The 27,820-nt window shown below is 42.3% G+C and overlaps 1 protein-coding gene across 8 annotated transcripts in view; it reads right to left on the bottom strand.

The window, feature by feature from the left end:
• LOC119651024 overlaps positions 1-27,820 on the bottom strand; it is a 145,583-nt gene that overhangs the window by 5,313 nt on the left and 112,450 nt on the right. For 3 of the 8 annotated variants that reach the window (XM_038054329.1, XM_038054328.1, XM_038054332.1), the window contains exons 6-13: positions 23,075-23,262; positions 21,975-23,004; positions 21,773-21,913; positions 13,695-13,739; positions 12,773-13,606; positions 12,490-12,615; positions 11,851-12,404; positions 11,136-11,790 (exon numbers count right to left, since the gene is read on the bottom strand). In XM_038054329.1, the coding sequence (XP_037910257.1) occupies positions 11,136-11,790; positions 11,851-12,404; positions 12,490-12,615; positions 12,773-13,606; positions 13,695-13,739; positions 21,773-21,913; positions 21,975-23,004; positions 23,075-23,262 (3,573 nt within the window). The remainder of the gene's footprint in view (positions 1-11,135; positions 11,791-11,850; positions 12,405-12,489; positions 12,616-12,772; positions 13,607-13,694; positions 13,740-21,772; positions 21,914-21,974; positions 23,005-23,074; positions 23,263-27,820) is intronic. The other 5 variants (XM_038054330.1, XM_038054331.1, XM_038054333.1 and 2 more) reach the window with 5 other exon arrangements.

The following is a 27,820-nucleotide window of genomic DNA, read 5'->3' as shown; positions in this document are numbered from 1 at the left end:
GCTGCCAACAACCGTGCGCGTAATCGATTCTGATTTGCGACCTTATATAGGAAAAATTATCAACGGTCTCAAAGTTGTAGTCTCCTTATTCTGCTCGTTTGAACAGTGCGGTTTGATGTTATTAGTTGGTTTGTTTTTGGTGTTGACGTTGCCACCATATATACCTACTCTTCATCGGTGTGCAACCCAAGATATTATGTCGCCTGCTCGATTTGGATGAAGGCAGTTTATACGTCTCGGGTCTTTCTTCCCATGATGTCGATATCGTCAGCATAGGCCAGTAGCTGGGTGGACTTAAAGAGGATTGTACCTCTTGCATTTACCTCAGCATCACGGATCACTTTCTCCAGGGCCAGGATAAAGATGACGTATGATAGGGCATCCCCTTGTCATAGATCGTCGTTGATGTCGAATGGTCTTGAGAATGATCCTGCTGCTTTTATTTGACCTCGCATATTGATCAGGGTCAGCCTTTTTTCGATTGCACCAACTTATTAAAGCATACAGTGAGCAAAAGTGAAATCCGGACACAGTTGTACGAAATACACAAGTGCTTAGAAAAGGAGAAAAAGGAGTTGAAATATATGCATATATTATGTGAAAGTATCCACTTTCGGATGATATTGACATAACTTTGTTAGTAATAGTGCGATTTCCACCAAACTTGGCAGGATCGTGCTTTGTGCTATAGCCTACATCACTGCTATAGCCTAACCAACTGTACCACTTCGTGATACTGAGATCAGCTTCAGGGGGGTTTTGCAGCCAATTCCTAAAAATTATAGTAATATATTACACCATATGGTGGGAACTTCCTGATTTTTTTTCAGATCTTTCAGTTGGGTAGTTCTGAGAATGGGTCCGTTAAAGAAATGATCACTTTCGCGCCCCCAAAACCTTGAAAACACGCATGTGGTGGTGTTCAACTATCCGAATATATTCAAAACGAAGAGATCGGATAGAAAATTTCAATGCAAAGCCATATGTGTAGATGCAGCTTTGCAAGAGTCTTTCGATTTTAAAAAAAACATTCTGTTCCAGGAGGACGGAGCATTTTAATTAATAGTTCCTTAATTTTTTCCTGGAAAATTGATATCCAGAAGAGGTGTAAAACTGCCCTCTATGTAGCCCAGATTTGACAGTAATGTATGTTTTTTGTGGGATAACTTTTTCATCAAAGGTATACAGAAATAATTCTACCATTGGAGGTTAATTGGAACAAAATATAAGAAAATAAAAGCGAGTGATCAGAAAGAATACGCTCCGAGTAGTTTCCCAAATTTTGCTTTTAGGAAAGCAACTAAGTTATATTAATGTGAGTCATTAAATCAAAACCTGAAGAAAAGTGTTATAACTCAATTAAGTGTCCGGGTAGCTATCGTACAGAAGGTCGCGGTTCAAACCTCACTGGTGGCAGTGGGATTTGTGTCGTGATTTGATGTCGGATGCCAGTCGACTCAGCTGTGAATGAGCACTTGAGTGAAATCAGGGTAATAATCTCGGACGAGCGTAATGCTGACCACATTGCCTCCTACAGTATACTGTAGTGTACCGTTACTGTTTTGAATGAAGTGCTCTAGCACACTTCAAGGCCCTGATCCAATATGGAGTGTTGCGCCAACGATTGTAAGTGTAAAAAACCAAACAACATGAAGAGTCTGAAAGGATACGCCGAAGGAAGGTGAAAAGTTCTGATGTAGATTAGAAGTGCGCACAGAGTGCTAGAAAGAAAGGCGTGTGTTTATTATTAAATTACAAAAAAGAAAAACCGGTGGTTGAATTGTTAATTTCTCTTGCAGAGTAAAAAGAAGAATATCCACGAGAAAGATCGGTGAAAATAAGTATCCATGAGAAGTAGGATAAACAGTTTCTGCATTTAATAAATTAATCAACTAATTTGACTAGTATTCTATTCATATTGTAACTTGCACTTTATGTCCCGTCAACTTTCGAAAGCGAATGTTATGTTGGGAATGGAGGAAAAAACACCACATGAAATTAAAGGAAATGACCCGGAGAATTGAAAATTGAGTTTGAATAATTTGAGGGGAAGAGGAAGTGATGAAATGTGGTGGAGATGTTTCAAATCGTTCAACTACACTTGCGCTGACTGTTCCCGAAGAGAAGGCACATGACCTTTGCATTTTTTGTTCTAGTATTCTAATTCTTCATGCATTCTCTTTACTAAAGAAGGCTTAGACTGAACACCAGTTGTTGCCCGACAGGTGGTGATGTTTGTTATTGAAGTTAGTTATTGATAAATATTTTTATAAACTTATTGAATTCCAAATATTTATCATCTTACTCGCGTCTCGATTCTTCAATTTAATTAATTCATAGTTGAGGAAATATATTTTTACCATGTTCGGTTCTTTATGGCAGGTATCTGCATTGCCTTTTCTCTTGTAAAGTTTTTTGTTATTTCCAATATTTCGTTTTCAATGAAACTGTGTTCAGAGTTTCATTATCAACTCACTTACAGCTGTGCAAGTGGCAAGCTCGCTACAGAATGAGTACAAAAATGAAAACAAACATTTATGATGAACAATAATCTGAACGTTGGGGTGGGGCTGGAGAGAGGCTATAAAAATTAGTTCTTAGGTGAAAACCCTTTATCTATTCGGTACAAGTCGAAAGAGATTGAACAAATTCATGAAAAAGTCAGAGAGAAGCTGTCAGAGTTCCTTCAGAATGTCCAGAAATCCTGAGAGGTTAAGTTTGTCATCTTTTCTTCATTTTCTCCGCAGTAACTCGTAAAATTACATGCAGAGTTGCAGGTGTATCAAAACCGCTTCGTGCCTCCTTCTCTGTTGGTGTTCATCAAAGAAGCGCCCTCTCCCCACTCCTCTTTGTTTTTGTTATGGACACTGTCACATGGGATATTCAACGTCTAGCGCCCTATACATTGCTTTACACATATGATGTTTTCCTGGCGTCCCATAGCAAAAGTGATCTCAAGTAACTTTTCCAAAAATGGAATTATCCCTTCAACTGATTTTTTGACGACCAATCCCCATGAAACAAGCACAATCACTGTCGGCGGCAGTGAACTGGGCGATTTAAATATCTAGGGTCAATACTATCAGCCAACGAAGAACTACGTTATGAAGCTGCTTCAAGCGTTAACGTAACCTGACTGAATTGGCGTTCCACAACTGGTGTTCTTTGTGATCGACACATCAACGAATATCTCAAATCTAAAATTTAAAGGAGTGTCGTCCACCCTGTCGTCCTCTATGGTTTTGAGTATTGGCCGACTATAAAAGATAATGAAGGGCGTTTTGCGGTGATGGAGAGGAAGATGTTGCGTTGGACCAGTGGCTTGGCACGTCTTGATCACATCCGAAATGAGGATATCCGCAATCGATCGTGGTAAAATTGGGAGAGAGGTGTCTTCGATGGTATGGTAAGGTAATTCGCGCTAACAAGAATTCACTTGTCAAGATTGGTATGAACATCGAAGCCCATGGCAAGCAGCCAAAAGGACGGCCGAAACAACGGTGGCTTGATACGCTGGATGGTGATTTTAAGGATGGATGTGGTCATCTAGGTCAGACCTTTGATGAAATAAAACGGCACAACCGATTACGACGTGCCGACCCCTTTTGTGAACGGGACAAATGCTAAAGAAAAAGAAAGAATTTTATACCGGATTTTTCAACAAAAAGGAACATTTTTAATTTCATGTTACTTTTATGATGCTAACATGGAACTATCGTTACAGTAACATTTGGCAAGGTAGAACTAGTTTGTAAAGTGCGTACTGCTTTCTTTCATCATTAAGCGCTTTTCGCACTGGTTAGTGTCTGGATGGCATAGTGGTTAGAGCGCTAAGTTTTCACACCGGAAAGTCGCGGTTCAAATCTCTCTGGCGGCAGAGGGATTCGTATCGCTTATGTCGAATACCAGTCGACTTAGCTATGATCGAGTACCCGAGTCAAATTAGAGTAATAATCACAGGTGAGCACAATGCTGACCACATTGGCTCCAACATCTCATATAAGTTGGAGTCTTGCTCGTTCTCATTAAGCCATACTAGCTGAAAATATAGCCATTATAGCTCATAATCCGGCTGAAACCCGATCGTTACACATTTCATGAACCTGGTTTGCATCGCTTTTACTTGTAATGGACACACAAATTAACTTCAGCGAATCATGCATAATAATTCAAAGAAAATAACGAAGCTACTTTCAATCATTCTGAACACGTAACTAAGTATAACTGCCGCTTCGAAAGCCTCAATATTCAAATAGTCTTTTTCACCCGGAGTAAAGGGGAATTTATTTGGTTCAATTCTTTGGCTAGCAATATAGTCGGAAAATATTCTTTGGGAAGTACATTCTTCAAATCAAAGCAATGCCTACAACATGACTATGAATCAGACTATGATGATAATTTCCAAGTAATTCTACCCCTGTCCAATATCCCCACTGGTAACACTCGTAGATGTAAGGACCTCAGGGCAAACCTGAGCACTCAGGCCATGTTGGCCCATTGTACTCGCCACCCCCATCTAATGGAATATTCCTGATTCATTAACGTATCGCAGGATTTCCGTTAGTGAATGTGATGGTACCCGTCGCAACTGGAGAACATCGGCACCAAAGATCTGATGCCTGATGCGTCCATAGGCGGGGCATTCACATAGGAAATGCTCCGTGGATTCCGCTTCCTCATTACAGGAGGGACACATATCATCTTGAGTAATTCCTATTCTGAACATATGCCCTCCTGCTTTTCGACAGGATAAACTTTGCGGTACGCATGCTCGGTTCTGGCAGGAAAAATTTGGTCTGTCGAGCAGCATTTAGGCGCTGCCATCTGTCATTGTCGGAAGCTTGTTCCCAGTTTTTGAAAATAGACTTAGCCAATGTTACTGATACTCCAATTGCTGGCTCCGGTCCCGGCATAGAGGAGATTGACCCCTCTTTCGCTAAAGCGTCCGAGATTTCATTTCCCTCTACACCACAGTGACCAAGTATCCAGAGTAGTTCCACCATATTGATTCTAGAGACAGAGTTCAACGGTTTCTGCACCTCTGATCGATTTTCGAGGTGATCAAAGGACTGTTCAATGCCCTCAATGCAGCTTGGCTGCCACTGCAGATTGCGATGCGACTGTCCTTCAACCCCTCGTCAATCACCCAGTTTGCCACCCTTAGGATCGCATAAACTTCGGCTTAAAAAACCGTTGCATATTGTTCCAAAGGAAAATCCCACTTCTCGTTTTTATTCGAGAGGTAGACTCCGGCTCCAGAATCCTCTTCACCACCAAGTGACTGCTCTATTTAGCGTTCTAGAAAGTTTTAGGGAGTTGGTCACTTCGCTATAAAAGAAAGGTAATTAAACAAATTTTAATTTCAGGCAAGTGTCTGGAAGTTATTAGCACTACCCAGTGATTGAGAGCAAGCAAATTACGATAATTTGTTGCTGTTATGTTGTTGTTATTGTTGAACTGCTAGTGGTGCACGAAATTACTGAAGTGCCGCCTGGCAATAATCAGCAAATCAAACCCGTTTGTCGGATTTCGTTGTATTTTCCACTGCAGGTTATTAAGCGGGAGTTTGCGGTTTTCGAGATGCTTCTCCTGAGAGCGGGTGTTGGTTTGATATCAGGTTCCCCCCGATGTGTTGGTTATTGTGTAAGAAAGTTTGAGTTGATCGATGTTAGCACTGGTCATTACGTTGGGGGCATTGTCTAGCAAGCTCAAGGTAGCAGGACTGTTTCTCTATCATTCATCGATTTCGCAGCCCCGGTAGACGCTTATATCAGCATCTACGTCCGTAGGCTGTACTGCACTTTCGCATTTCGGTTGGACCTAAACATGCGTCGTACAGGGAATGAAACGGGGCCATTTGCATTCCTCCAAGTCCAATTACATTGTTTCGTGCATATGATGGCTTCGAAATTGAGCCTTCAGTAGCACCAATATATATACTGGGGCGAAGATTTTTAGAGGTTGCCTGAATTCTCGTTGTAGTGTTAACAATAAAAGAGCGGTGACGAGACTCACGTTTCTACTCAGTGAATTCTCTACTTAACCCTCCAGTAATTCGTTAAGCTCTATTGAGTAGATCCGTTGGGTGGAAAAGAAAGGTAATTAAACAAGTTGTAATTTCAGGCAAGTAATTAGCACCACCACACCCTCTTTGGGTTAACTAAAAGTGGCGCCCAATGTGGGTCGTGAACATATAGCCTCAGTCTGCTGGTTAAGCTTGTCGGCGGTATTTTTAGTCCTCAGCTTTCAAAAGTAGCAAGGTGCCCCTCGAATCTGTTCAAACCATGCAGCAGCCGATGGATTGCTGGTTTCTTCTCTTTGCAATAAATTCATCCATTTTAAAAATACGTTGGCTACAATTTTTCGCTAATAATTTTTTTTAATTAGCCGACGAAATAGCATAAGAACTTATGTCAGATGTTAATGTTAGTTGCATCAACATTAAAAGGAGGAGAATAAACATAAATTCGGACCATTTACAATGGCGGAAAAAAAAATGTGCTTAAAGTAATTTTTCGTGCTCAAAGTATATTTCTTAGTTTATTGTTGATTTATTCTATTGTTAGAAAACACTTGTCCGAGGGGGTGGAGCCCTTTATAGTTAAAGTGATGTAAAAAGTCCTAGTCAGACAGTAGTTGCTGAGGGATTCAGCATCTCGCAGCCCGATCCCGTAACAAGAACGCCGTTGCAAGAAAGAAGGGCAGCGGAGATCCGAGGAAATCAACTGATGCCCCGGACCGTCTGCTTGTCCGTATTGTATAGAAAGATCCATTTAAAATGACGTCCTTATGTGGCGGATTAGGCCGACAACTCGTGGAGTTTTGGAGTTACGGCAGGTGCGACAATGAAATTTGTTTTTTTTATGTCTTATTTATGTTGTTACATGTCTAGGCATGCAAAACCGATTGCTATTCGACCCACTCGAAAACCACTATCATTGGGAAAAACCGTTATTTAAGATAATGATTCGCGAAACAGCACATTGAATGGAGTGTCAAAGGCTGGATCGCCGTGTCTTATGATTCGACTAATAAAAATTCCTCTTTTCATGAGAAAGGATCCCTCATGTTCGACTACCTTCTGAAAAACAGGCAGACCTATGACGGTACTTTCTTGTTTTTCTAGTGGTATAGTTGCCCCAATGTCTAAGGTTGTGGTTTTAGTAGCTGGAACCAAATACTGTAATTTATTATCGGAATCTATGTTATCTTACTTATGCGACAAATAGGACAATGATTGGATTTTTATACACATCAATAATCCGAAACTTTCAACTCGAATGCCGAAGTCCATCGCTGGCCACTACTTTTTCCCATCTATCCGGCAGCAAACGAATCCCGCGTCGAAAGGACTCGTCATTTTTTGAGGTGATCCATCAATCAATCCAACTTTTCACTTCATTGTAAGATTCGAAATGCTGATCAGCCAGGTCGTACGCCATTGATTGGAAAAGGTGGTAATCAGATGGAACAATGTCAGAATAGTACAGCGGGCGTGGTAGAACTTTCCTTTCAGTTTTTCCAAGTACGTTTTCACCGGTTGTGCCATATGGGGGCGAGCATTGTCATGCAGCCAAATCACTTTGTTGTACCTTTTCTCGAACTGAGACCATTTTTCTTTCAGTGCCCATTTCAAACGTATCAGTTGAGTTCAATATCGCTCGTCTGTAATGGTTTCGCTCGAAATAAACTACACCGAGCTAGTCTCACCAAATACAAAGCATAACCTTGAAGCAGTGAAAATTGGACAAACCCCATGATTTTCTGCGTTTGGGATTATCGTAGTTAACAAATTTGTTGTCCCCAGTCATGACATGGTGCCGAAATCCCTTCCGTCGCTGCCTCTGAAGCAGTTGTTCACAAGCAAACAAATGCTATTCAACGTCCTTCGGCTTTAACTCGTCCGTGACCCTTCCTTGCATCTGAACCATTCCTACATACAATGACTCCGCGAAATCTGATGAGCTTCTTTTATTTAGATGTATTTATTTTCCATACCGAACTGGCAAGTATAAGTTTTTTAACGAAGGAAAAGTAATAAAAACATGTTTGTCCTTTTTAGTTTTTTCTGAAGTAAAGCGTGCACAGACAGTCGTTATCTTTTCCTACTTTGTTTCCGATAAAACTATGCTTCAGCTTCATTGTCGTTAGTTCTTAAAGCTATATAAGTGTCAAGCCTACAAAAGTGGAACAAACGTCCATGACTGTAGCCAGGATTCGAGCCCGGGCATGAGATCGAGATGGCGATGAACCACCATCGTACTGTCAAAAATAAAATTGAACACAATTTTCACATTCCTATAAAATGTTCAATAATATATATAGATACAGGGATAAAATCTGCAATAACTTCGCCATGCTATTAACATAGTATGCTGGTCCCAAGCCCAGGTAAAGGAGGAGGGTTTGAGGCAACATACTCTGTACTATCCTCAGTAAAACAAAAATAAAATGCTGAGATCAGGGAAAGAGATAAATAGAGTATAGTTGGAGTTATTCTACAATGCTAAATCCTACCTGATCTCTCTTGGTGACAGGCCCCGCGACAGGTCGACCAAGAAAATGCATAGAATGTCGTTACAAACATGTGGGTGAAAAGGCAGACGGTAACAGGTGCTATGGGGGAAAGGGGTTCGGAGCGCGCAATGAAGGTGGCGAGCGTATAATCGATTTTGCGGACACCCATGAGCTTGTACTTATGAATACATGGTTCATCAAACGATTGTCTCATCTTCCCACATTTTATAGTGGGAACAATAAAACGCAAATCGACTATATTCTCATAAGACGTCAACATTTTACCACTGTCACTGATTGCAAAGTCGTTCCCTATGAGACCATCGCACCTCAGCATCGGCCGTTGATTGCTGTCCTGCGAATTAAGCCACCGATAAAACGGCGTGAGGAACGCACTGGCCCGCCGCGCATTAAATGGTGGCGATTTGGTGAGAAGAAAGAAGAAACGGTCTCACTCATACGATTGCCAACCATTACGAATGTGGAAGAATCATGGAACCAAATGAAAGACATGATCCACAAAGTGGCCTCTGCAACCCTCGGGATCACCAAGCCGGGTAAGCGGTACATCAACCGAGATACTTGGCTTTGGAATGATGATGTTGAAATGAAGGTCCGTGAAAAGAAACGCCTCTACCACAAATTTCTCGACGATAAAACGCCTGCTAATTGGCAAATTTATAAGAATGCCAACCGGGAAGCAAAGAAAGCGGTCGCTGTCACCCGAGCGAACCATTTCAAAAATCTTTAGGATAAACTGGACACTCGGGATGGCGAGAGAGATCTGTATCGACTTGCTAAAAGCCGTGATGAACGCACACAGGATATCGAACACTTCTGTTGTGTTAATGACAAGAACGGTACTTTGTTTACCAACCGACGAGCCGCAACGGATAGATGGCGAGAATACTTCGAGCAGATTTCAACTGAAGAATTTGCTCATCCTCCACTTCCACAATCATTGCCGATATTTGGAGCAGTTCCACCAGTCAGCGCAACTGAAGTCGAGGAGGCAATAAAACAAATGAAATCGGGGAAAGCAACAGGACCTGACGACATCGCATCTGAGCTCTGGAAAGCGAAGAGCTGGGACCCAACACTGTGGCTCAGTGAATTCTTTAACCGGATTACTCAGGAAGGAAGAACACCATCTGACTGGCAAGAAAGTACCACTGTTCCAATATGGAAAAAGAAAGGTAGCCCAGCAGAATGTTCAAATTACCGTCCGATCCGGTTACTTTCCCATACCATGAAGATTTTTGAACGCATTCTTGACAACCGTATTCGCAAAATCGTTGAAATAACCGTGAATCAAGCCGGATTTGTCAAGAACTGCGGAACTACTGACGCAATACACGCTGCGCGGTTACTCATGGAGAAACACCGTGAGAAGCATCGTCCTCTTTACATCGCCTTTCTGGATCTAGAGAAAGCGCTTGACCGTGTGCCACACGAACTCATCTGGTAGGCTTTACGACAACACTTCGTGCCAGAAGAACTCGTGCGCTGGGTTCAATTGCTCTACCACGATCCGAAAAGTAAAGTTCGAAGTATGGCGGGTGTATCAAAACCGCTTCGTGTCTCTGTTGGAGTTCATCAAGGAAGTGCCCTCTCACCACTCCTCTTTGTCCTTGTTATGGACACCGTCACACGGGATATCCAACGTCCAGCGCCCTACACACTGCTTTATGCAGATGATGTTTTCCTAGCATCTGATAGCAAAAATGATCTCGAGCAACTTGTTCAAAAATGGAATGATCGCCTCATGCAACACGGTCTCAGATTGAATTTAAACAAAACTGAATTTTTGACGACCGATCCCCATGAAACAGGCACAATCACTGTCAGCGGCAGTGATCTGCCCAGAACTGAGCGATTTAAATACCTCGGGTCAACGCTATCAGCCAATGGAAAGCTGCGTTATGAAATTGCTTCACGCATTAACGCAACCTGGATGAAGTGGCGTTCCACAACTGGTGTCCTTTGTGATCGACGTATCAACGAACGTCTCAAATCTAAAATTTACCGCAATGTTGTCCGTCCAGTCGCTCTCTATGGTTCTGAGTGTTGGCCGACCATAAAAGACAATGAACGGCGTCTCGCGGTAATGGAGAGAAGATGCTACGTTGGACTAGTGGCGTCACACGTTTAGATCACATCCGAAATGAGGATATCCGCGATCGTTATGGGGTTGCACCGATCGTGGAAAAGTTGCGAGAGAGGTGTCTTCGATGGTATGGTCACGCAATTCGTGCAAACGAGAATTCACTTGCAAAGATTGGTCTGAACATCGAAGTCGATGGTAAACGACCAAAAGGCAGACCTAAGCAACGGTGGCTTGATACGCTGGATGGGGATTTGAAAGCCTCGAGATTGCACCCAGATCAGGCATTCGATAGAGCCAAATGGCGAAGCCGATCACGACGAGCCGACCCCGCTTGTGAACGGGAAAAAGAAGAAGATAAAATCTGCAATATGAGTGAAATTATATCTAAATTTCATTAATTATGCATGATTAGAGGGTTCTAAGAAAATGCATCATAGAAATTATGATGTAAGGGCCATTGGCTCTCCATATTACAACTTCTAAGACAATTTGATTCTCTTCTATTTCTCACCTTTCGATTTAGTTGTACCAGTTTTATCAGTTTTTTCACCTTTCGATGATCGAAGCGAACCTCCCTTTACTGTTGAGTCGCCTGATCCTTTATGGCTTTTCGTGCGATCTTCAGTCGTTTTGACCGTTGACCGTGTAATTCGTTGATTTTCATCGATCTTCACGACGATCCTGTCTCTTTCCTTATCTCGACTCGATGAAGTCGGTTTCATGCGTCGAGATCGCCGAAGAGTCTCATCACTAGAGTGACCATGAACGTTACCGCCATTATGCAGATCCTCAGATGAACTCGCAGTCGTTCGGTGATTTTCGCGGCTACTTGATCGATGTTGCGTTTTTGACGGGCAGTCCTTGTTGTTCACAGATGTGCGTTTTTTATTCGATGGTTGCATGTTAACGTATTCATTGTTTTGAGCCGCTTTCGATCTGAACGATCCTGACAGGCGACTTAAACTTTCCGTTGAAGAAATCGATGAAGATCGATTTGAACAACATGAACGACGACGTTGTATTTCAGAATTGTGGTTTGGAGTTGATTTTGCCTCCTTTTGAACATGCTTAGAACTCCGTTTTTCATCGATTGTTTCAAGAGGTTTAGACGATCGTTGTGAATTTCGTCGGTGATGATCACGAGATGATTTGTCGGTGCTTATAGCCTATAACAACAAAAAGCCTCGATATCCTAGGATTGGGCACACCGTGAAATGTAAAATTACCTGTAATGCCTGCTCCGCTTCTTTATTCATTTCCTTCAAGATCATCTCATCGCGTTCCAAATCTCGTCGCCGATTATATGAACTTGGTTTCTGTAGATTTTCGTAAACAGGACCTTGTTTCAATCTATTATTTGTTTCTTTCGCAATTTCGGACTTTTCCGGGATGCTCTCAATTTCCTTTTCAGCATCTGATGTAGTAGCTGGACTGTGCCTCAATAGATCTGGTGTATCACTCGATAGTTTCCATTTTTGCCCGTTCGTACCCTCAGCGGTTATTGTTTTTGTTTTAGTTATTTCTATTAGTTGCTCGTTAGCTTTCTTATATTTATCGCTCGATGTGCTTGTATTGGTTTTTCGGACCCTCTCGTTCGGATTTGAGAGTTTCACACCAAAGTAGAGAAGTTCATGATCCCTTAATTTTCTAGTGCCACCGGTTTCAATCTTTAAGGGTGTGTCGTCCTTTGCTGGCTCGTTTTGGAATTTATTACGAAGCAAAGATTCGGTATCTACTTGGGTTTCCTCCAGAATACGTTGCTTTATTTCGGCAGTTTTCACTGTTGATAGTGGAAAAAATATTTAAATTGAGTTGATGGAAGTATTGAGTTAAAAATATTCTATATATAAGGAACCACCGAATACCTGATTGTCTTGGTTGTGGGGTTGGAATTTCATGAAATGTTGGCTTCGAAATTTCCCTGGAATTGCGTTGCATCGTTACAGTTGGCGAATGCAATTCAATAGTCATAACATTCGATTTGGGTAGTTCTGAAGGAAAAAGGGAAGGTCAAGTAGAAGTATATATAATAACTGCAGGATATTCACTGAAATTTAACAAATGCCACAGAAAGTTGTTTTTTGGGATATTTAAACTTTCTTCGGACCTAACTTTTCTCATTGATACATGAAAATGAGACGAATATACCTTTGAGATCAGATTTTATTTGTTGTTTTACGCTCGCTCGTTTCGCTTTGATCCTGCTCCAACTTCCTGATAGCTCTGTAGTTTTTTCCTCCATAGAAGATGCGGTACTGCTGTAACCTAAATATAATTTAACTTCTTCGTCGGCTTTAGCACTACTATCATCATCACTATCCGCTTCGGCAGCATCATACATTCTCCGTAGTTGTGATAGCTGATGACTCACAGCGTTTGAGGAACCAATGACCTTGATTCTAGGCGCAGCAACAGGTTTCCTTTCTCGATTCGAAAATTCCGAAGAATCTCCTTTAAGGAACTCATTATCTGCATGCGTTACTTCAACCTGATCACATTTCACAGCTCGTTCATATTGAAAAGATGCGGACGAAGTGGAGCTGAAACTGGATGATGAGACAGTTTTGCTGCTGTGACTAGATACGTCATCTTCAGTGAAATGATCCTTGTTGTTCAGAAAGTCTCTAGTGAAACCCGGAATCCTTGTTTTCGTATCTCCAAATGAAATACTGTTCATGCTATTTGACTTTGAGATTGAGTTCGACTTAGGGACCAGCCTAGATGAAGGGCAAAGGTTACTGCTGATGCCAATGTACTTCTCATTTGTGTTGAAAATTTCGCTGGAGACGGGTTGGTTTTGGAGGTGTGGAATGTGTAGGCGAAACGAAGATTCATCGTAGCAACTTTGTGATCGTATTGTTCTCATTATTAGTGAAGTGGATTTCAAGCTATCACTTAAATTTTCGAAATGAGTTGATTTCCGTCGGTCTTGGAAGTGTGGGTTAAAAGATACGCTTAGATCACTTGAATGAGATCTTAAATCTGAAAAGATGGTTAATAATGTTTGTGTTGATGATATTATTTCCGAGAGGTCAAAATTCGAGAATGCTAATTGGTTGTAACTGCCTACCATGCAAAGTGTTGAAACAGCTTATATTTACATGCTTTCTGTTCACTATAAAGGATAGAGAAGAATTACTAGGTTTGAAATTTAAAGTTGTTAAATCGAAACACGGCCTAGAATAGAAAACCGCATAAGATACAGCCTCATATAATATAAAAAGAAATGTGGATATTTTGGTGCGGCTTTATGTGAGCGAAAAAGTAAAGCAGCATTTGCTTTAGTAGTAATAAGTGCAAGCTTAACAGTTAGATGTAGTTATTAGAAAGAAAAGATATTGCCTTTAGCAGCTGCGCTTTTATACGAGAAAAGGTCGCGCAGGTGGAGTAAGAAACGTCATTAGAGGTTCATGAGCTGCTTTTCCTTCAGACATTTAAGATACACCCATAGACACAATTATCCGCCCACCTATATAACTTGTCACTCTGTATGTTCACGTTAACTATGGGTTGTCAACTGTTTTGTTTTTTGTCAATAGGTACTCTTGCAATAAATTAAACATTAATACTGTTATTTCTTAAATCTGTGTCACCGACTATCACCACCTCCACGTATTGATCGCTGGGAGTTCTTTCTTCATGAAAAACTGTAGACGGAGAAGGATGAAGGCGAGTCTCCCGCGCCTACAAACGGCACAAAATGTACCAACTCCAGGTTGGGGGTTGGGTAGGGCTGACAACCCTACACGGGAAACCGATGTTACGAGGCCACGGAAGAAACCTCGGACAGGATGGATTTCAAAACGACGAACCCGGCAACGACAACGGATTAACGATTTGTTCATTTTCTCATAGAACGTGCGTTTCCTGTATAGACCGAATGTTGCTGAGCAGCCAATATCCTGTCCCAATGTAAGGCTGATATAACAGCGTTGCAAGAGATGTGATGGACAGGGACCGATTTCCTGGAGAAGAGCCATTCCACCATATATTATAGCAACCATCCAGTAAACCATATGCCCGGAGTAGGTTTCTCAGTCATTACCGGCTTTGACAATATAAGCGAAAGGCTATGCACTCTGCGTTTGCGAGGCAAGTTTAGAAATATAAGCCTCATTAACGTTCACACCCTTACAGAGGAGACTGCAGAGTCGGAGAAGGATACCTTCTACGAGGCATTTGAGCGAACCATCAAAGCCTGTCCCAAGTATTATACTAAAATCGTACTTGGAGATCTCAACAGTCAAGTAGGGACGGAGCCCGTATTCAGGCGATATGTTGGCTCCCATAGTTTACATAAGGATACCAATGATAACGGATTGTGCATTATCCAGTTAGTAGTATCACACGAAATGGTTGTTGGAAGTACCTGGTTTGCGAGGAAAGCGGTTCACAAACATACGTGGGCCTCTCCAGATGGGACCACTTTCAACCAAATTGACCACGTGCTGATTGAACGTCACCACTTCTCAGCCTTGATGAAGGCCAGAACATTTAGGGGGCCAATATAGACTCGAACCACTATCTCGTTGGCATAGTGCACCGATCCCGAATTACGACACCACCTACAATCCCCTCTGACAATCAGGTGAGAGTAAATACTGAAGCCATCGACAACACAGCCTTCCACGACACCTATAAGAGGGAAATGGATGCCGCAATAACCGCAGCCAACAGAGATCCTGGAGATGATGCATCAACAAATGATCTTCATAACCACCTGAAGGGTGTTATCATTGATACGGCCACAAACATACTTTCCCCCAGCCGCAAAAAAGTCGGAACGGCTGGTTTGACGATGAATGTAAGCTAGCAATGGAACGGAAGAATGCCGCATACCGAGTAATGTTGAATTCTCAAAGAACGCGAGCACGCGCAGAGACTTATCACGAACTCCGTCGAGCGGAGAAGCGACTTCACAGACGGAAAAAGGAAGCCTGGGAGAACCAACAGGTCTGTGAACTCGAAAAATCCAGGGAGCAACCACACCAGGCGCGGAAATTTTACCAACATGATGAAGCCTTATACACCTCGATGCTGGTCCTACCGAGACAAAGAGGGAAATCTGATTTCCAACAGAATGGGCATATTGGAGCGATGGATTGAGTACTTTGATGAACTACTGAATAACCAGAATATCGGCGAGTTGAATGTCCTGCCAACTGAAGACGACGGACAAATACTGCCACCACTAAGTATAGGAGAAATAGTCCGTCATCGGCTAAAAAATCATATGTTGCCAGGAACTGATGGAATTACAGCCGAATTTGTTAATTATGGAGGTGACCAGTGGTTCATCAACTTGTGCTCAAGGGTATGGGACAGCGAATCAATGCCTGACGATTGGCATTATCTGTCTCATACATAAAAAGGGAGATATCACACAGTGCAGCAATTACAGAGGTATCACGTTGCTGAGTACCATCTATAAGATATTCTCCTCTATCTTGCTAGACGGGATACGCCCCATAAGCCCAGAACATCATTGGCCCATACAAAAGGCAAGACAAAGTATATGGTGGCAACGTCAGCACCGAAAACTACCAACAACATCAAACCGCAGTGGTCAAACGGTAGCCTACATAACGACGAAATCTATGAGCGATACCACGACCGTCCGGTTGTGGATAAAATCCGGCTCAATCGGTTGCGGTGGGCGGGTACCTTAATCCGTATGGATGAGGATGATCCGGCCGGAAAGTCTATAAGGGCAATATTTATGGTAGAAAAAGAAGACGAGGCAGACCCTGCCTAAGATGGAGCGATGGCGTAGGTCAGGACGCCAGACAGCTATTAGGGATATTTAATTGGTGGACCTCGGCGCAAAACTGGGATGTCTGGGGTTCCATATTAAGGCAGGCCTATACCGGATACCGGTTGTTGCGCCGTTGATGATGATAATAATGACGTCTTTTCCAGGTATTAGAATCATTGCCATAATTGCATTCTTCAAACATCAACATCATGATCGTTGCATTACAGCTCGATGTCGGGCCCTGGCCGCCTGGATCGCAGTAGTTAGTCGGCGTCCGTATATAGACGGATGGATTCTTCCAACAATATACGAAATTTACGATTACAACAGTTTGGGGAAATTTACTGGTAGCTGTTTCATCGTGAAAAAACTGGCTACATTATATCCTGGAGTCTCTTTAGGGTTGAGTTTTTCCCGAATAATACTTTGAACTTCTTTCAAGGATGTTTGCAGGCGGCTTAGCTTCGTGCTAATTGGACTTCTGGAAAGTTCGAGTGGCATTTGGTGATTGATTTGTTGAAATACTTTTTCAAGGTGTGCTGTGAATGCTTTTACTTTGTCCTAATTACGCTTAACCGAATTTGATAAGGGAGTTTTTGAGGGAGAGTCTTTAAGCGGTGGCTTATGAATTTTCACATCAAGCAGAAGTGGACAGATCGCGCAGGAATCGCCGTAAATTAGACTCTTGATGCGCTATAAGGGCTGACCTAAACAGTTTGTTAGACTTGTTTGAAATTGGCTTTCTACGGAATATTTGATGTTGCTACAGAGACTGCGTCTAATATAATTTCGTGCAAACGCTCAAGGACTTCAACGATGTCAGATTTTCGACAGAATTTCTGCAGCAAAATACAGCGCTTGAAGGAAGTGCAGAAGCTTTACAGATCGGCGAAAAGTTTCGGCGAGCATGTGACGCAAGTTCTGAACTTTTGGTGGAATTCTGAAATCGGAGAATGCCGCAAGGCCTGCCTCAAGGATAGAAGGCGCGGTCAGCGAAATAGAAACCGATCTAGATACGAACAGTTACATGAAGAATACAAACACGCTCGGATGTTGCCATAATAAAAAATAAAAGCGAATACTTTAAGCGACTGTGTAAGGAACCTGACGCGAACCCCCGAGGTGACGCCTATAAAACCATAATATTGAAAATCAAAGGCGAACTCTTTCCACCGATTTCTTGCCCTACCCTGCTTAATGAAATAGTAACGGATCTTTTCCCACAGAAAGTGAGTACCGCTAACCTTCCCACTGTCGAGATGGACACCGCCGAATTTCCCATGGTAAGTGAAAAGGAGGTCCTCGAAGCTGCGGATAAAATTGTTGGAAATTAAATATCTGGTTTGGATAGCATCCCCAATAAAGCTCGCAAGGCAGCAGTAAAAATAGCTGTTTGCTGAGGCGTTCACCACATGCCTTAAAGAAGGAGCATTTCCTATATAATAGAAGAAGCAGAAATTAATACTAATCCCCAAGCCAAACAAACCTTTGGGGCAAGCTTCGTCCTACAGGCCAATATGCCTTCTAAATAATACTGGCAAATTATTCGAACGAGTGGTCTATAACAGATTACTTCCAATTGGCGAAAAGGATGGCGATCTCTCCGAAAATCAATTCGGTTTCCGAAAGAGGAGGTCTACAACGAATGCAATTGTCCTAGTAGCTAACACAGCTGAGACCGCAATTGACAAATGTTGTGCAGTGATTACACTTGATGTTAAGAACGCCTTCAATTCCGCTAGATGGAATAAGATACTTGAGTCTCTAATCAAATTAAGCGTGGCGAAGTACTTGGTGCATATCGTTGCCGACTTCCTGATCGATAGGATTCTGCGCTGCGAAAGAGATGAAGAAATGAAATTATACCAAACAACATGCGGAGTTCCACAAGGGTTTGTCCTAGGGCCACTCTTGTGGATTATTATGTATAACGGAGTACTGACCCTAGACTTTCCTACTGATGTGGCATCTATTGATTTTGCGGACGATATTGGGGTGACCGTTGTTGGAGTCGAGCTTTATGCGAATGAAGCAGTCTACGAAATTAAACCCTGGTTAGAGAATGCTGGTCTACAGTTGGCAGAGCATAAGACGGAAGTAGTACTTATTATTAAGCGGAGAAAGTGCACTGCCATGAAGATTAAAGTTGAAACGTAAACAATTCATTCCAAGCCTGCACTTAAGTACTTAGGCGTAATGATTGACCAGAGGTTAAATTTCAGATTCCATGTGGAGGGTGCAGCAACCAAGGCATATAAAATCAGAGCGCTGGTTGCGAGAACGCTACCAAATATAGGTGGCCCACGACCGAGCCCTCGAGTCCTTATTTCGAGAGTGGTCAGTTCGATCCTACTGTATGCAGCCCCAGTATGGGCAAATGCACTGAAAAATATAGGAAATAAGAGAAAGATTGGAGCTGCGTATCGTATAAGTGTACTCCGAACATGTTGCGCTTATAGAACAATATCCAATGAAGTAGCTTGCGTGATAGCAGGAATGGTCCCGATGGAGATTCTGACGAAAGAAATACAACGACTTTACGATCCAAAGTATCTCACCGGAGAATCTCCTGCCTGTCGGCGACAGTTTACACGAGCTGAAACTGGTGAAAATGGTGATAGCTTCAATGTTCAGGAATGCAGAATTTGAATGAACTCTGAATTGTTCAGGTATGTAGAACACAGTGAACTCTATATGTAATAGATTCGATTCGGTGAAACGAGGTGAGGGAAATGAAGTTTCCGATTCTTTATCAAAAGAGGATTTTATTTTCCCAGCTCGTGGCTGGAACCAAAAGTCGCCTCAAGTAGTTTAATTACCTTTCTTTTCCACGGGAGTGATCTACTCCCTAAAAGTTATTCAATTGCTAGATAGTTAAGTAGATCAGTCACTAGATAGTCTACTCATAGTCCCTTCCTTACCCTGTAGGCATAAACACATTAAGGTGTAATGTAAAAAACCGAGAAAGCCCAAGAATAGATTACATTTTTCCTATGACTGGATCGGCAGTCAAACAGACATCGGACAAAAACATTTTTAGCAGGAATTTCCTGTTTGTCAAGGGCTGATTTAGAAGATTACGCCGTAGTGTCGATGATGGCTAATTGAAAGGATTGCAAACTCACAATGAAAAGAATATGAAATCCTTAAGAAAGGAAAGTGAGGAAAGAACGTTAAGATTTCTTCAACATAAGGAGATTTTTTGACATCATTAAAGATAACATAGCCCCTCTCAATGCTCAAAGGGCAGTATAGGTCCCTGAGCGAAACGTGTATTGGTACACACGATGGAGCATAAAACCTGGGAAACGCCTGCTAAACCAACACCAACAGCTCTACTATCAAACCCTATCGCCACCTCCACGTGGTGACCGCTGGGACCTCATTGTTAACGAAAAGCTGCAGACAGTGAAAGATGAAGGCGAGTCTCCTGCGCCCAAAAACGGGACAAATTGTATCAATTGGTCCCCTAGGTTTTGGGTCAAGTCAGCAGGATGAAGCCTTACACACCCCGATGCTCATCTTGCCGAGACAAAGGGGAAAATCTGATTTCCGACAGAATGTGCATATTGGAGCGATAGGATGAGTACTTTGATGAACTACTGAACAACCAGAACATCGGCGAGTTGGAGGTCCCGCCAACTGAAGACGACGGACAAATAGTGCCACCACCGAGTATAGCAGAAACAGTCCGTGCAATTAATCGTCTTGAAAATCATAAGTCGCCAGGAGTAACACCATATATTATAGTGGCCAGAGACATATAGTGTCTCATACATAAAAAGGGGGATATCACACAGTGCAGCAATTATAGAGGTATCACGTTGCTGAATACCATCTATAAGATATTCTCCTCTATCTTGCTAGCCTCATACGCTCAGAACATCATTGGCCCATACCAAAGAGGCTTAACTGCAGGCAAATCAGCACAAGATCAGATCTTTTCTCTTCGGCAAGCGATGGAAAAACTGTTGGAATATGGACATCAGTTGCACCATCTTTTCATCGAGTTTAAAGCCGCCTGTGATAGCCTAGCCAGGGTAAAACTGTACACCGTCATGAGAGAATTCGGTATCCTGTCGAAATTGATAAGACTAACTAGGCTGACCCTGACGAATGTGCGAGGCCACATAAAAGCAACAGGATCACTCTCACGACCATTCAACATCAACAATGGTCTACGATAAGGGGATACCCTATCATATGTCCTCTTTAACCTGGCCCTCGAGAAAGTGATCCGCGATGCTGAGGTAAATGCAAGAGGTACGATCCTCTTCAAGTCCCCCTAACTACTGGCTTATGCTGACGATATCGACATCATGGGAAGAACGATCCGAGGGGTACAAATTGCCTTCATCTAGATCGAGCAGGCGCCGATCAGCGTGAGATCTTGGGCTCCACATCAATGAAGGCAAGGCAAAATATATGGTGGCAACGTCAGCACCGAAAACCCCCAACAACATCAAACCGCAGAGGTCAAATGGGAAGAATAAAGATAGGAGACTACAACTTGGAGACCGTTGACAATTTCTCCTATCTAGGGTCGAAAATCACAACCGATAACAGCTACGATGATCAAATCCGCGCATGGTTGTTAGCAGCCAACAGAGCCTATTTCAGCTTACAAAAACTGTTTCGCTCGAAACGTCTCACCATAGGGTCAAAGCTCTTATTGTACAAGACAATGACCTTGGCTGTCCGCATGTATTCCTCGGAGACTTTGGTTCTTAGCAAGAAAAATTGGCCGCGTTCGAGAACAGAATGCCCCGAAGAATTTTTGGCCCCTTACATGAGGATGGACGATTCCGTAGCCTACATAACGATGAAATACCGGCGTTTACTTTTATTCTATCAATAACTTGAAAGTATAGTGCATTAAATGGTCAGTGAACATCCCATGAGAGTCTTCCATTAACTAAACTTAGAACCTTAAAAATAAACCGTTTAATAGAATCAAAAAGGATGATTGAAGAGGGAAGAGTCCAAAATAAAGAGCAAGTTGCGACTACTTGGAGAAATTCTAAACTATAAGAGAAAAAGTTTGCCAAATATAAAAAAGTCAGGAAAAAGTGTGAGTTAGTCCGAAATTTGTTACAGGCGAACTATTTTCAAGTTCCAGAAGAAAGACGATAATATGATTCTGCAAGAGAGCCTAATGTTACGCTGCTATCTATATACACATTAAACATCAAGCAATCCAAATCGATGTTTAAAAATTACAAGCTTATGGCCAGAATAATACATTTGCTAGATGCATGCTGCAAATTTACAATGTGAAAGTATATTATCCCAAAAAACAACAAACTCTACAGGCTAAATATGTATTTCACGTTAAGATCTAGGCAAGCATTGCGAGCATTAAAAAAGAAAACGAAAATAGTTTTAACACTCACCTGGAGCTTCCCAGGATCGTGGGGAATTCGAGAGGCTGAGGTTGATCTTCGTGGAATAGCCGGCGCCATCCTTGCGTTCTTCAACGATACGCACACGTTCTGCAACAGATGAGGTGTTATCAGATGTAATTTCATGTTTATCTGAATATGATAAACAGAAGCTAATGATTCACCGCAGAAGCTAGAAAAATATTGTACATACCACCAGGAGTATCCTCAATTTTCGTACCGGAAAATTCGGCAGATACTGGTCTTAAGCGAACACCCCAAAGACTTTCACTACTTTCGATGTTTTCGCCGAGATGGTATGGCTTAGGTTTGACTGGTTTATTTTTCAGGATACCGCGGATTGAAATTTCGTCAGACAGAGACTCTGCCTCCTCCTCCTGCACAGTGCAAGGAATAATCACGTCCGGAGTTCCATTCGTTATAACAGTTACATTGTTGCTCTCCTCGACTAAAGTATTCTGTGGAGTTTGTTCGTACTGTGTTTTGCAGTTATCTCCGAAATGAATAATTGGCTTTCCAGAGTTTATGGCTTCTAAGTATGCATTGCTAATTGGTCCACCTGAGCTTCTTCGTCTTCGCCGAAAGTTGTTAGTGGGAGGGGGTTTTCCATCGGTTTCAACAATGTTCACTCTCCCTGATTCAGCAGCAAAATGAACTTCTGTTTTGCAGAATTCAACCCTCTTCTGACGTTTTCCATTGTCATCAAAAACGGTAGACTGTGTTGAATCAATTTCTCTTGAATAAAATCCATTGAGATTTATGGACGTTTTCGCATCAAAGCCATTGCGAAGATTATCACGGACATATTTTGATTCATCTACAGCAATAGAATGTCTTTTTATTTCCATGGATTCGTTTTGTGGATCAAATATTTCCTTGTAACGTTTCACAGGACCAGGATTCATAAGAGTGACTGACGTCTTCGGAGATGAACTGCCGCCATTCCCGAACGTAATGACTGTTCCACGTGGAGTATTTTCTGTTGGTGACCAACTGGCAAGTTCTCCTGATCGCCCGATTCCGCTGTCCGTGGAGGATTCTTGACGGAACATGGAGGTTGATGGAGGTACCATTTTTTCAAAACCATAAGATTTGCGCCGAAGATACCATTCACTGGACGTTGTATCACGGTGTCGTGTTCTGTTTTCAAGGCTGTTTGTGTTGTGAGATGTATCCGCCTTTGATCTTATTTGCAATGTTGGTTGATGAACTATTTTTGCATCCTTATGGATAAAAAATTGTAAAATTTGTTAGAAAAAATATATATTACGAATTACACGTTGAAGTATTTACTTGCATGACTGCAGGCTTCGCAACTGTGAACTCTTCTTGGCACTCATCATAGGTTTTACTTTTTTCAGGATCGTTTTGTGTGATGAAATCTTCTTTGTAAAGAGACTCGTCGCTCAGTTTTTTCAGCTTGCCACGAATTTCTTTCAGTGATTCTGCTGTGAGGAATGTGTTCTTTTTACTTTTAGGATCTGTATAACAATAAATAATATATTGTATATTTTAGTAAGGAATATTCAAAATAATACTCGTAACACTATATCCTATATATGTCTATATCCTTAAATTTTAATTAATTTTCAACACAATCTTTTATTAACCAAAAAATAGTTTATTGTTTGATGGAGGGCCTCGAATTTATCAGGATACTATCCAGTATATTGTGTTGCATGGTTGACCATCGGGTAATATTCCTCATGCCAAGTGCCAACGAGAGATGGTTAAAATACTGTCTAGTGAACCGACTATTTGAGATATTTTCTCATGCCGGATTAGCGCAAATATTGGTGGACTATCTTAAAAAGAGTGACCAGTGGGAATGCCACAAAAATCTAACGCTTCTTACAATTGTCCACTGCTGTCGCCTCTTTGTAACAACGAAATCAATGAGCGATACCATGACCGCCAGATTGTGGATAAAATCCGGGTTATGATGGGCGGGTCACCTAATCCGTATAGATGAGGATGATCAGCCCGGAAAGTCTATAAGGGCAATATCTATGCTTGAGATGGTGCGATGGCGTAGGTCAGGACGCCAGACAGCTATTAGGGATATTTAATTGGTGGACCTCGGCGCAAAACTGGGATGTCTGGAGTTCTTTATTAAGGCAGGCCTAGACCGGATACGGGTTGTTGCGCCGTTGATAATGCCGACGAATGGCGTTTAGAAGCGGTGACTGAGGTGGCAAATTATGTTCGGGGAAGAAATGGTGAACACACTGTATGGTTAAAAGGATTAAATATCACTCAGAAGCAATGATTTGTAGTAGCATTCCTGAGCAAGGATCTGGTCCAATGCAATTTATTGAAGATACAATGCGATCTAAGGAGGAGGAGGTAATAAAAGGAGTGTTTGTGTTATATATGAACAATCTGGACTTCTGCGCACGGAATATGCAGGATGGTGCACCTTGCTATACATCCAGAGCTAACATGAATTATAGAATCTAGCGATCTGGATCGTTGGCCCGGCAATTCTCTGGACTTAAACCAGATAGAGAATTATTGAGGTTATCTAAAACACAAGGTCTATCAGCGCAGAGTAACTACGCTAACAAGTTTTAAAGAAAACATTAAGAATTTTTTGTGCAACGCCCTTAATATAAAAACAATGACTAGCAATTTCGCAGTTCATCTGATCGCATGATAGATGCAGTAAAAAAAGGGAGCAGTATTAAAAGTATTAAATCCAAAGAGAGGTTGGGCTTCAACAATATTGAATACGTATGTCACTGAAATAATAAAGACATGTTTTGTTAAGTTAGATTGAAAACTTTAGTTTTTATTTCGCGGCGATAGTCTCAGCTGTTTCGAATAAATCGGGTGTGACAGACAGACAGATAGACTTACAGACAGTTACATTGACCAGACAGACGGATAAGCAGATATTGAATCGATTTTAATAAGGATTTGTTTCACATAAAGCCCTAAAAATGATGGTACAACGGTCCAGGATTAAACTCCTTAGTTTTGGAAGAAATTTTCGCAGACCGCAGATCTAAGGTAGAGCATGGTACAATTAGTATAATTTATTTGAAGATTTTTTTAGAGAGATACGGTACGTGAATTTTACACACGGAGTGCTGCAGATCTGCCTTTGGACTACCAAATACACACCTCTCTATCGCCAGAGAGATAACCTGTAGCCATTTGACACATTAATCCAGATTAGCCCCATTCTTCCGGGTTAGGGAATCTTCAAGTTTGAGAATTCTCAAGGAGAAGAAGGAGAGAGTAAAAAGGAGAAACTGGAAGTAATACGCAGCACGGCTCCATGTGCCAGGGCTCATCAGCATTTCTCTGACAATGTTGTGTCGAGAGAGATCCTCCATGTATGTTTAAAGCTGTTGACGAATATCACCTTACCTTGTACAAGAGAAAAATGTGTGTGACTACTCCATTGCAGAACACACAGTTAGGAGATTAAACCTTCCCAATTTTGTGCAGGTGAGACTGAAAACTTGCATGCCCACTTAGAAGCTAGGTAAGGATTTCAATCTCATTATATTCCTGAACTAGCTACGCATTTAAATTGCCGCTTGACTCATTTTAGCAAGATAGTTGCACTCATTTAGTGTATGTTGCCATTCTTCACCCGCAATCATCTCCATAGCAGCCGTTCTACAGCAAGAACGCAACGGGGTGAATGGGCGCTTTCCGTTGCATTGTTTTTCTTTATGAGTCGGAAGAACCGCATTCGCAAGCAGATTATGCTGAAGGTAGCTCAGATAAATCTGAACAACTCGAAGTGCGCCTTAGTTAATCAGCTCACCTTCCTTCTAGAGGAAGACATCGGCATCGTATTATATATACAGGAGCCCGGGATCAAAGGAGGTCGAACCATCAAAGGGCTCCAAAGCAAATATTACAATTTATTGCACAAGAGACACTGATTGGGATAAACTTAGAGATTGTATTCTCGTCATGAGAAACCTGCATGTTTTTCTGTGTCTGAATCTTAATACTAGCGGAGCCTGTTGACGGGTTGCGACTCCAATGCAAGGCATACGCTTTGGGGTGGAAAGCAACGAAAGAGGTAAATTTTTCTTTGACTTTATTATTAACAAAAAGCTATTGGTGTGTAACAAGGGCAATACACCAATCCAATATGACCAGACATCCTTCTCAGATCATATTTGGATAGTTTTCAGTCTAAGTCTTTAATCCGTTCAGAGACACCAGAAGGATCACCTGGAGGAACTTTGGTCAAGTTATCAAGAACAGACTCTCCGGCGCTCTCAATGGTAATGTTGGCACCGCAACTGTAGTCAAAGGTCAGAGCTCTGGAAAAAATACTCGTATCAAAACCGGGCAGGCGTGGCCATGAGTCTGCAAAGATCTTTCGACTAATCAGCCTCACCTCTTTCGTGACCTTCCTAGAGTGCGCCTTAGACATCCACTTAAGGGCGATTATGAACCCTTCTCCGAAGGCAAATCCGCGGAAATCACACTCCACCAAATACCTAGGACGTATTTGAAATAATTAAAACTTGCTTGTAGGTAGGGGTAAGTGAATGCGTTTTGGATTCCCGCAAAAGTACGCTGTCCGACTACCAACTAAACACCTCCCTGTCATCAGAGAACTAGCCTGGAGGCATTACTTCGGACTAGCCTCCCGCTCTCCCGGCTTTGGGAGCCTTCAAGTCCCCTGACTTTCCCTTTCCCACTGTCGCAAGAGAAAAAGGTGTGTTTATCATCGTTCGCCACCCCATTGCAGAACACACAATCAGGAGATCGCGCCTTTCCAATCCTGTGCCGGTAAGACTGAAAACCTCCATGCCCGCTTAGAAGTTGGGTAAGGAAGTAATCAATCTCACCGTGCCTTCTGTTCAACCACGGGTCAAAATTGTCGATGGGCCGCGCAGTCTACCTGCCCTTTGGTTCATTTTGCCAAGAAAGTTGGCACTCGGTAAGCTTGCGTTGGCATTCTTCACGGGCAAATACCTCTCTTAAGTTATCACCTTTACGGCCGTAGATAGCTTTGCGTTCCTTGGCAAGGATGGCAACGGGGATCACTCGTGCGATCACCATCACACCCGGTTTGGAGACGGTGCGATAAGCAGACGATACATGCAAAGCTTCCCGCCTCTGCACTTGAGCAAGGTGCTTAGGATGCATCTGCTTGTCAAGGGCATCAGCCCATACCTCCGCGCCATAGAGAAGAACCGACAACGTTCTTCCCATAAGGAAACGTCCGCAAGTAGATATAGGGCCCCGGATATTCGCCATTATTCGACTCAGGGCTGTGACTCAGCAGCCCTGTCTGCTGCTGCTTTGATTTGCTCAAAGAAGCATTAAACCAAAGTATTTAACCGCTGGTTTTGACTCTATAGTCAACTCGCCGGTCGATATGGGACGCAGGGTCAGGATTCTCCTTCTGGTCAAGACGACTGTTTCGGTTTTTTTCCACCGCAAGGCTGAAACCGTGAGCAGTCATCCATCCGCGTACCCATCGCATCAATATGCCAAATCTTTTTTGCGCCTGTTCATTAGTTGAGCAATCACTACATTATAAACAATATAGTCTAGCAGCCTTCCTGTAGAGGAAGCACACAACAACGTTAATACCGAATCCATTGAGGTAGTTCTAACTAGGATTGGATTGCACGGGTATCTTACGCATTGGATGTCGCAGATAGTAGCTTCACCAGACCTGTGAGTAGAGGTACTATACTGTGAGTAGAGGTGAGACCTTTTCTTCGGTGTTCTGCTTGATAGTGATGGACAAAATCTTGCTCACATTGGACAGGAGCGAGGTGAAGGTGGTTACATATGCTAGCTACTCGGTGATATTGGTGTTAGAAATGCCTCGCATCGCAAATAATGGAGGGCGCTTCGGGAAAGGTGTGTACGGACTCGTCATAAATCCAACTAGAACAGAGCTGATACTATTCACCAGCAACCAATGGTACCGGAATTCCACCTCCCGCAGCCAAATGAATAAAGTATGGCTCTTCCCTTCAAAGTGAAGTATTTGGGTGTAATCCCAGGATAAATTGGTGACTGACATCAGAAGTGGAGTAAAGAAGG

This window comes from Hermetia illucens, chromosome 3 (genome assembly GCF_905115235.1).
Source record: "Hermetia illucens chromosome 3, iHerIll2.2.curated.20191125, whole genome shotgun sequence".
Taxonomy (NCBI): domain Eukaryota; kingdom Metazoa; phylum Arthropoda; class Insecta; order Diptera; family Stratiomyidae; genus Hermetia; species Hermetia illucens.
The sequence above is the reverse complement of the archived record's forward strand: the minus strand, read 5'-3'. Positions and strand labels throughout refer to the sequence as shown.